The sequence below is a fragment of the Belonocnema kinseyi genome, chromosome 3 (genome assembly GCF_010883055.1).
Source record: "Belonocnema kinseyi isolate 2016_QV_RU_SX_M_011 chromosome 3, B_treatae_v1, whole genome shotgun sequence".
NCBI lineage: Eukaryota > Metazoa > Arthropoda > Insecta > Hymenoptera > Cynipidae > Belonocnema > Belonocnema kinseyi.
The window spans coordinates 88,553,655-88,564,190 of record NC_046659.1 but is presented as its reverse complement, the minus strand read 5'-3'; the positions used below and the strand labels follow the sequence as shown (position 1 = coordinate 88,564,190).

Here is a 10,536-nt window from a genome sequence, read left to right as displayed (position 1 = left end):
GTAAGATTCCTTAGACATGATTGCATATGCACCAAAACTTTCACAAAATATTACTTGGAGCGCTAGAGGCTAAGGAAATGTCATCACTGCACTCAATTGAAACATTTGTAACACCGGAAACTTCAGAAAATAATATAAATGCGTATTACAAATCTGACAAGTCTTGTTTCTTTATCAACGAATAAAGATGTAATATAATAATGATTAATAAAATTATGGTCTGCCTGACCATGAAAAAAAAATGTTAGATGGAACTTGGTACTATCTAGAAGATCAAACTGACCATCTAAATTTTGTCACTTCAAGTTTGACTATCCATTTTATCCGTGCACGGAGAGTGAAAGATGAACGATCCCCTATGGTTTATTAGAGAAAGTTTTTTCTCGACGTTGAAATGCTCTTTCTGAAGGAATCGCACAAACAGACTAAATAAAATTCAAAAACTATGTTTAACTGATAAGCTTTGTAAGATGATATAGATTTTTGTAATACACTTTTAAACTTTAGTCACAAGCTTCAAATATTTTAGTCTCTTATTTCTTTTCTAGGTCAGATATATAAATCTATAAGTCATATTCAGGTAAGAAAATAATAATTTTTTGTATTTAACCCTCGAACGGCACACTTCATATCAATACCCGTAAACGGCACATTGGTGCACACTGCTTTCCAAATTAACTTCCTTCTGGAACCTTCAGGAACAGGCTTCTTTATTTCCCCTGTTCGACATTCTCGCGTTAAAAGTCTGGCTGAAAATTGTTAGCCAAATATTAATATATTTATTATAACATGAAATGCCCATAAAATACCCAAATATTTATTTAGTCAAAGAGATTCAATACTTACTAATTTTGATTTTTTCGATCATTTTACTATCCACAAAACTTCGGAGATTGTATGACATACCGTAGCGAATCGTGTCTGATTGTCCAGTTATGCCACTAAATTGTGCAGTCGCTTCGTCATCAATACCACTTTTGATTCCAGTGAATAATGTGAATAATGTGAAGATAACCTGGATTTGAAAATCAACATATCAGAAATTATATGATATATTTTTATTTTTTTCCTGTCCTAAAAACCATTTTCAAATAGACAATAACTAACTAATGTTTTTTGTTCGTATTTTAGAACTAATAATATATAAAGATGTTTTTAAAATTTTTGGCCTTCGGTCTTGCAAGCGGATATGTTGTAAAATAAAAAAGTCCTTACTTTTTAAAAACGTCAACCATTATTCATGGTCTCATTAAGACTGTAATAAGTGTAGGAGTAGGTAGCAATAAAATTGTTAATATTAACCTGAATATGTTTCTTAAAACTATAATTTTTTTTTAATAACAACATACTACAAGTGACGTTTCTAATATTAAATAGCTGTTTTTCAAAATATTCCTTTAGGAAATGAAAATTTTATATTGTCTTCATGTTTATTACAATCTTCATTTCTTAAAGAAATGTTTTTAAAACCGGCTTTTTAATATTATGAACGTCACTTGTGGCAAGTGTTCAATGAAAACAATTCCTGTCTAAAGAAATTAATATTAGGGTTAACAATAACAATTGTATTTCCATGTACTCCTACACCTCTTAAAGTCTCCATGAGGCCATGCCTCATGGTTAAACGCATTGACGTTTTTAAAAAAATAAAGATTACTTTATTTTACAACCATTCGCTTGCAACACCAAAGTCCGAAACTAAAAACATATCTATAACTACCTAACATCTGTAATATCATTATAGAATTCAAGGCATTCTAATATTCATTAATAATTTTCTTTAACTGCTTTACCTTAAAAAACTGAAACAATCACGAAAAAGGCTTCTTCTACGATACTTTTAACAGGATCTGTTCCAACGCTCTTTTAGTTTCGCGTAACTGGCGTTTGACATCGAAAATTTGGACAGCTTTAATTTTAAACTGCGAAGTAAGTTTCTCAACTGCAGTTTCTAAAGTAGTATCTATATCCTCTTCTTTATTTTTTGGGATGTTAGGAACAGGATCGTTACAATCTGTATATTCATCGTCCAGAATTGAACTATGTTTTTGAGCAATTTTGTAAGCTTCTTTAAGAATTTCTCTTGGAAGCCTCTTTTCGAGTGGATTTAATGGTCTCACTAGAAGAATATGTTTTCGAATTTGAGAATCTATTTTATTGGATATTAATCTTTTAAGAAATGAGGAAAGTCTTATTTTTCGCTCTGCCATTTCCGTGGAGACAATCAATTTCGTCGTTCGAATTATTCTGTTAAGAACTGCATGATCTCGTAAACCTTTTATGTCGTGCACAGCTATACCAACCAGCAAGTTCATTAAAATGACAACAATAAAAATGACAAAAAGGATGAAAAGAATTTGCGAGAAAACAGATGATGGGCGATTAACAAGCATGTAACCACTTTCAGTCCATTCTGGATATTTTGTAAGTCCCTCAAAGTCAAGTTCTCCAGTCATCATTGTTAGAATTTTGATCAATCCGGTTAATAGATTTGCAAAAGACGGTTCTCCATCGAAAATCACAAAGAAGCTCAAAGCAAATCCAATAAGTAGTCCTGAATAAGCAAACAAAAGTTTTGCAAATTCAAATTGAATATGAGTAAACATCGCAACATAAGTCCCAAATCCTGGCAGTTGACCAATCATAAACATCAAGTTAGTCCAAGCAAAAAGAACAGAAAAAGCACCTGTATGTTTCTGCCAATCATAAGTTTTTCCTGTATAAATAAAAGACGTAGTGAATACACTCACAATAACTATAGTGTCCAGAATGTTGTCCATATTCCAAAGGTACTCCTTATAGTTCTCACAAATCATGAAACTAAGAATTTTTCTCGGTATCATCAAACAAACGAAAACCAACCAAACGTACCAATCAAATTCAACAAATCGTTTGTCAAAGTAATAACAAATAACATTATCATCATTATTGCTGGCACTATTTTCCTGATGGAAATTGTAACACTCATAAGTTAAAGCAGTTAATGCATAAGTACTCATGAAGATTAACATGAGTGTATACAAAAAAATATTGAGAAGGTAAAACTTTTTTATCCTTTCCCACTTTAGGTAGATAAATGCCCTGACTAGAGGATGAGGTAAAAGATCTGTCAGATTCTCGTTTACGAAGGAGTTGATAAAAGTAGTTTCGGGTCTGTCGTCACCTGGAAGAAGAGTAGTGAAATCGAATCTTATTTCAAATTCCCTGTTTTGACAACCTGGGCGTTTCATTAGTATAGAAGAATCCATTTTCTTTTTAAACGCTTCAAGGGATTCTGGTATTTTTCGTAAAATGATATTCAAAGCTGAAACTCCTTTGCTTGTCGTTGCACTGACATCAGCACCATTCATAATAAGCATTTCAACACACTCTGATTGTTCTCCTAAGGCTGCAAGATGAAGAGGGGAAAATCCGTTTTTATCTATTGGGTTAACTAGCGCACCACGTTTCAATAATAGTTTTATTATTTTGATATTTGAATCAGCAGCCATTGTGGCATAATGCAAAGGAGTCCTATTCATCTCATCCAGAGCATTTATATCAACTTCCGGTTTCTGTAATAAGAGTTCACAACATTTTAGAGATTGGACACCACAAGCCACATGAAGGGGAGTTTCTCCACTGACGTTTTTGTATGTGGGGCTGGCCCCTCGCCCGATGAATAATTCTGCGACTTCTTCTGATTTTATTTTAATCGCGTAGTGCAAAAGTGGGATCATGTGTGGGTTATTTGATACGTTATTCAAGTCACCACCAATGTCTAAAAGAATTTTGGCATTTTCAAGACTGCAGCCAACTGCAGCTGAGTGCAAAGCACAGTGACCATAAAGAGGACTGACGTAATTCAAGTTTGCGCCCTTCTCAATAAGGAATTTTAGACAAGCACTTTCTTTAGAATAAGCTGCAAACATGCCAGCAGACGCATTTTGAAATAGGACATTATTGATATCTGCTCCAGAGGCTTCTAGTCCGGCTAAAACGTTTGGTATTCCACGAATACAAGCCCAGGTGAACGCAATACTTCTAAATCTATCGTCAAAATCTGGAAAAAGAATACCATCTCTTTCTGGTACGTTACCATTCTCCATTTCTGTAAGTATTTTCATTTCTGCAACACTCACTGTGTGCCATATTCCCTCCAGTATGTTATGTCCATCAATTTCCGCACCTCTTAAAGATTCAAGATTTTCGAAGAAAAAGGACTCGTCTACAGGTGGTGGTGATCCAATGTCTATTTCTCCTTGTCCAGAATGAGTTATTTCTGCAATACTTAATGTTGCCGAACGAATTTTTTGTTTTAGTTTTCTAGTTTTGAAAACTTTCCTTAATCTGTTAAAGACTAGATTCCTTTTTTTTCTATTTCCTTCTTTGCTATCATTAGGAGTTGAGGAGACCGTACACATAGGCGATGGCTTTTGAAAAATGTTATGAATCTGCTGAAGACGATCCTTTTAAAGAAAAATATTTTTTTTTAGATTTTTGAACTTAATCACACATAATTAAATTAATTCTTCACATTCTTATTGTAAATTAGCAAATCAAATAGAAAGAGTTTATTTTCATTACAATCAATGGTCGAAAATACAGTGTCAGTCATGTGGAAAATTAAAAAGCTCTATACCTTTAAGAAATACAAAATTAATAGCATACATAAGTATGCAAATTTGAGTATAAAATTCTAAATTAAAAATTTTTCGTTTAACAGAAAACTTCTTATTCGTTATCAGAAGACTGTTCAGTTTTCTGTGATTGGTTCTTACCCTCAGTTCTTGTCCAGTAAAAAAAGGTTTAACCTTTATCTTTTTTAATAATATCTTATCCAATACACATCCTACTGTATGAAAGTTGTATGAAAAAGAATTAAAGCGCACTAATGGGTTCGCTCGATTGATAATGTATTTATTGCACATTTGTGCGCATGCCCTTCACAATTAAATTATAAAGCATCAATGACTATAATTTAGTGATGCTAAATTTTCTTTTGCTAAAGCTCCTTAGGCTGTAACGAACACATTCTCATCACGGATCTCGTGCTTCGCGCTCGATCTTGTCAAAAAGGCAAACTTTTCGATATTATGTTCAACTCTATTATATCAAATGTATACTGCATTTATTTCTGTATTTGAGTTTGGAGCTGCTTATTCAGATATTGCAAAATAAAGCAAAAATTCTATTTTTAAGGATTACTTTAATATTTTTGTCTTATTTGCATTAAATTTTATTCTTGGCTACCCAAAAAAATTTGTTTTATTTCAACAAATAACCCTCCAGCAAATTTACATGAAATGGCTTTCGGTCGATTTTGATAAAACTTCGTAAAATTGAAGTTCTCAAAGTCTCGATCAAAAGTGTTATGGGGCACAAAGTCCAAAAATGGACAGTTTTCGTGTTATAGAGGGTTAAACATCCATCCCTTTTAAGAAATATTACCAAATATCTTGAAAACTTCAGCTCTGCGAAAAAAATATTCCCTATGAAAGTTATTTAGCTCTAACAGGGAAATGCAAAGAAAGTCATGGCCTCAAGACACAGGTCATTTTTCAAGGTCATTCAATCTGAACTTGTCATTTATTGCTAATATTCAGCCAATAATACAAGATATGAAGAGGAAATCAATATAGAGCCCATAAAGGCAAGAAATGAGAATGACTTAGTCAACAGCCAGCCAATGAAGGAAAGTCATGAGTGCGATTTACTCATTATCTAGCCAATGAAGGCAAGACATGAGCGAGATTTAGTCATTATCTAGCCAATGAAGGCAAGATTTGTATAGGATGTTGTCAATATCTAGCCAATGAAGGCATGAAATGAGCTTGATTTAAACAAATATCCAGCCAATGAAGGTAAGTCATAAGTGCAATTTAGTCATTATCTAGCCAATGAAGGCAAGACATGAGCGAGATTTAGTCATTATACATTTCTTGCCTTTATGAGTTCTATATTAATTTCCTCTTCATATCTTGTCTTTATTGGCCGAATATTAGCAATAAATGACAAGTTAACATCGAATGACCTTGAAAAATGACCTGTGTCTTAAGGCCAAGACTTTCTTTGCATATCCCCGTTAGAGCCCAATAACTTTCATAGGGAACATTTTTTTCGCAGAGCTGCAGTTTTCGAGATATTTGGTAAAGTTTCTTAAAAGGGTTGGATGCTTAACCCTCTATAACTCGAAAACTGTCCATTTTTGAACTTTGTGTCCCATAACACTTTTGATCGATACATTGAGAATTACAATTTTACGAAGTTTAATTAAAATCGACCAAAAGCCATTTCATGTACATTTGCTGCGGGGTCCTTTATATTATTGAAATTCCTGATATGCATTGACATTGAAAAAAAGTGTCCTAGCGTAAGGTGCTTTCAAGTAATTTGCTTTCCAAGCTTTTTTCGTCTTTTGTCGTTTTTCAAGAATTTAATTTTTGTATTCCTAATTTTTCGTGACAAATAAAAGAAAATGTATTTCTACTATCTAAAATGATTAATAAAAAATATTTAGATCCTTCTTCGGTGAATTAAATTGTGTCTTTTAATTTTAGTTTTTACCTTGTTTCGTTTTTCAAAAAGTTTAAGCCAAATTTTACATAAAACCAATACCTTTTCATCAAGAGTTGAATGTAAAAAAGTTGATTCTAGCTCTTATAGAAGATCAGTGATAGTGTTTTATAGCAGGCTGCTTTTATGGAATTCTTTTTATAAATTAAATATTCGAATTATTGTAACTGTTTTATTTCAGTGCAACAATTCAAAGAATTTCTCATTCCCTAAATAAATGAAAAAATTCATTTATTATATTAACACATTAGAACTCAGTCGGGTGTGGGTTTTTTGGTATGAAAAGTGTCAATTATCGTTCAATATGCAGGGTTTGGCGTGGTCTTGACATTAGTCTTTGATTGTGTTGATTGTGCTGACATCTGTGTAATAATAAAGAGACCATCCAAAAATTCAAGGAGATGAACATAGACCTCAGAAATAAAATTGATGAGCAAAATAGACTCATAAATAGGCACGCTAGAGGGAACAACATTGTTATTCATGGAATTCTGGAGTCCGGAGACGAGTCGAAGAGATCTCTACTGATCAAAATCCAAACCATGTTGTCATCTAATATGGAGATGGATCTCAATTTCAAAGAGGTGGACCTATTAAAAAGGCTGATACTATCTAGATACAACCATCGATATGGAGGCATCGATTATGGAGAACAGATCCAATTTAAGAGGTTCTAAGATTGACATCGATCACGATCTAGACAGGGAAACTAGAAGAATTTACTATAAGAACCACAGGCTATTCAAGGATCTGAGAGAAAAGGATGTACGTGACACGGTATTCAATGGAGTAATAAAGATAAATAATTAAGACTATTCGCTTGATAAATTACAAGGCTTAACTGTAAATGAAATAATATCAGCTTAAGATGCCCCCTGGACTCAGCAAGTACGGGGAACGAAACATACTATTACAAAAACTCTCTCACTATCGTATAGTAAACGCCAGAGAGGTCGTCCACCAGGATTTTTCACAAAACAGAAGGATAAGGCTGCGGTTACCAAGTGCAGTGAGAGTGGCTCTGTAATAGGGAGCACACTGGACTCTTTCTTAAATCAGAATTCTTCAGCATCAACTGAGCAGTCAGATGCATCAAAACACGATGAAGTGGGAACTACGCTCCACGACTCAAAATTGCATTTTGGAATATCGGCGGGTTCAGGAAAGTTTATGATCTGGATGCAAGTCAACATGGAAGTTTTTTTGGATAAGGACAACATTGAATTAACGGAGACATGGTTGACTAGAGAACGAATTACATGCCCTGCATATCTAAATGCCTACAATATGATCAAGAGCAAAGAGGAAAAGGATTACGGCTGGCTAGGTGAGCGTAGGTATACTCCTTTAAATTAGAAATGTAATAATTTTTTTTTAATATAGCGTATATCATAGGAGTTATTTACTGGAAGCCTAAGCTAGATGTTGAATGATGAGAAGGTGGGTGGATCTACCTTGTCAGACCAAGGAGCAAGCTGCGACCAAAAGGTGAGCTATAGAAGTAGGATGCTGACAAAGTTGATGAAAATTAAGGGTTTTCTTCTGGTTAATGGTAGGTCTTTCAGTGATTAGCCACCAAACTTCACGGTTGTAAAATAATTCCCGTCTTAAAAAATCCCGAACATTTCCTTAGCACTTTTGAACTGGGGATGACGTCTCGATCTAATTAAGTTGTTAAAGGTGCAAGTAAAAATCCCACTATTAACGACGCATACATATCGAAGGATTAAAATTGGGAGTCTTATAAGATGCATTTGGAGTGTTTAAAAATTATTCAGAATGAGGAAACTCAGATTGAGGTTATGAATTCAAATTTAGAAATTACAATTACGAAATGCAATAAGGAATACCAATAGAAGTTTGAAAGGCATGGGTTGATAGGGAGGCATAACACTAAAACTAAATTTGAACTTAATAAAAGTTTGAAAAAAGCTCAAAATTATAATTTCATGGGTAGTGAATTGCACGAATTTATAAGAGCGAAAGATGGACATAAGAACTTGGTGCAGCAAAAGAAGAAAGTAGCTAGGGATAAGAATCTTAAAGCTTTGATTAAAATTAGGGATTCGGTAGAGTTCTGGCGAACTATTCATAAGTTTTCTTATAGAGAATTTATGAAGTTTCATATTTCAATTGAAATATTGGAAGGATTTTACATTCCAAATTTCGCAAAACTGGAACATAGTAAGTTTGAAATAGATTGTACGCAGAGTATTTCTGAATTGGATAGTCCACTTAATATGGAGGAATTAACTAACAATATTCAGAGCTTAAAGAATGGAAAAGCCCTGGGATCCGACGGAATCGCACATGAGTTTCATAAGAATATTTCTTCGAATGTTCTAAGCTTTATTTTTAACATGTAAAATAAAATTCTGAGTTGTAGTATTGTACCACGCGATTGGGGAAAAATAACAACTATTGTAATTTACAATAAAATGGGATAGAAGTGACCCCAGTAATTACAGACCAATGTCGCTTTTTAATAACATTACTAAAATTTGTACACACATTTTGGCATAAAGGTATAAAAATATGTCGAAAGCAGGGGGACAATACCAGAAGGTTTTAGTAAAGTACGTAGTTGCACTAATAATATATTTATACCAAATACAGTAATTCACACGGTAATAAGGAATAAAGGCAAAACTCTTTTTGTAATCTTTGTGGATTTTAAGCAGGGATTTCCTTCGGTTAATTATAAATTACTTTTGGAAGAAGCTCAGAAAAATGAGTCTAAATATGAAGTTACTTAGAACAATCGTAAACCTCTACGAAATACTCTTTTTGCATTATGACGTAAATGATTTTAAATCTAAAGACAATAAAATTAATGTAGGAATACCATAGGGAGAATCACTGAGTCCAATTTTGTGTCTACTCTTTATAAGCGACAAATAACTTTTTTTTAGGTACTTCGGGACATCCGGTGGGGGGGGGGGGCTAGGAGGTCTCTTGAAAATTTTTATTATAGCATTCGCAAACGATATTGTAATTTCGGCAGAGCTTCCAAAAGATATTTAGTTGAAATTAAATATTTCAAGTCATTATTGTCATTTAACTGGTGTTTACTGGTGTTTAATACTGGTGTTTAATAAGCAAATTCAATTTATTTTACCAATCCCTTGTGATTGGGCGTTTGTCCCGATTTTATTACACCAAAGCTTAATACTTACTCCTAATTTAAGATTTAGAATCATTTTTTAAATATAATTTAATTTTTTTCAATTTATTCTTTTACAACTTTCATGTAGGATGCACATGGAACAAGATATTATTCCAAAAGTAAGACTTTTTTTTTTAGATTTTTCAACATTTTTGTTAGCTTTTTGAAAGTTTCGCGTTAAATGGACCAAAAACATGGAACTAGGAAAAAACTGGTGTCTTTCAAACATTTTACAAGCTCTAAAATGGAGTGGAAAATCAGTCAATATTAATCACGTGAGAACATTTTTGGATGTAAAATTTAAAGTTTTTATCAGTGGTTATTAAATTTATTTTTGGTACACTAATTTTCAAAACTGTTTTTTAATAATTGAAAATATATCTTATTCCTTAACATACAATGCTAATTATGGAAAAATGGAAAAACCATACCGAGGTGAGAAGCTGCATCTCGTCCTTCACGCCAAAACTATCGAATTTCATTATTTGATTTGGATTAGAATAATATATTTTGCTGTCGATCGCTCACTGATAATTTTCATTCGTATTTAAAATTTCACACTAGATATTCGAATCTTCTTTTTTTGCTTTATTTCATTTTTCTGATTCACGACGCTTTAGACCGCTACTAAACAGGTACATAGCTGGATCGCTGTCATGATACGTGTATTCTGACATGAGGCTTTCGTTTCAATGAATGATTAATTATGCTCGATTTATTGGCGCGTTCAAACGCCACTATTACGGGCGGTAAATTTTTAATATTATTCTCTGATAGGAAAATATATTTGCCACCTATTTAACGACATTCGTTTT

General features: G+C 33.1%; 1 protein-coding gene across 1 annotated transcript; it reads right to left on the bottom strand.

Annotated features, from left to right (window-relative positions):
* Positions 1–1,829: 1,829 nt before the first annotated feature.
* Positions 1,830–4,403, bottom strand: LOC117169921 (transient receptor potential channel pyrexia-like). The gene has a single exon (XM_033356431.1). The coding sequence runs from the start codon at positions 4,401–4,403 to the stop codon at positions 1,830–1,832; it is 2,574 nt and encodes an 857-aa protein (XP_033212322.1).
* Between the last annotated feature and the right edge of the window lie 6,133 nt (positions 4,404–10,536).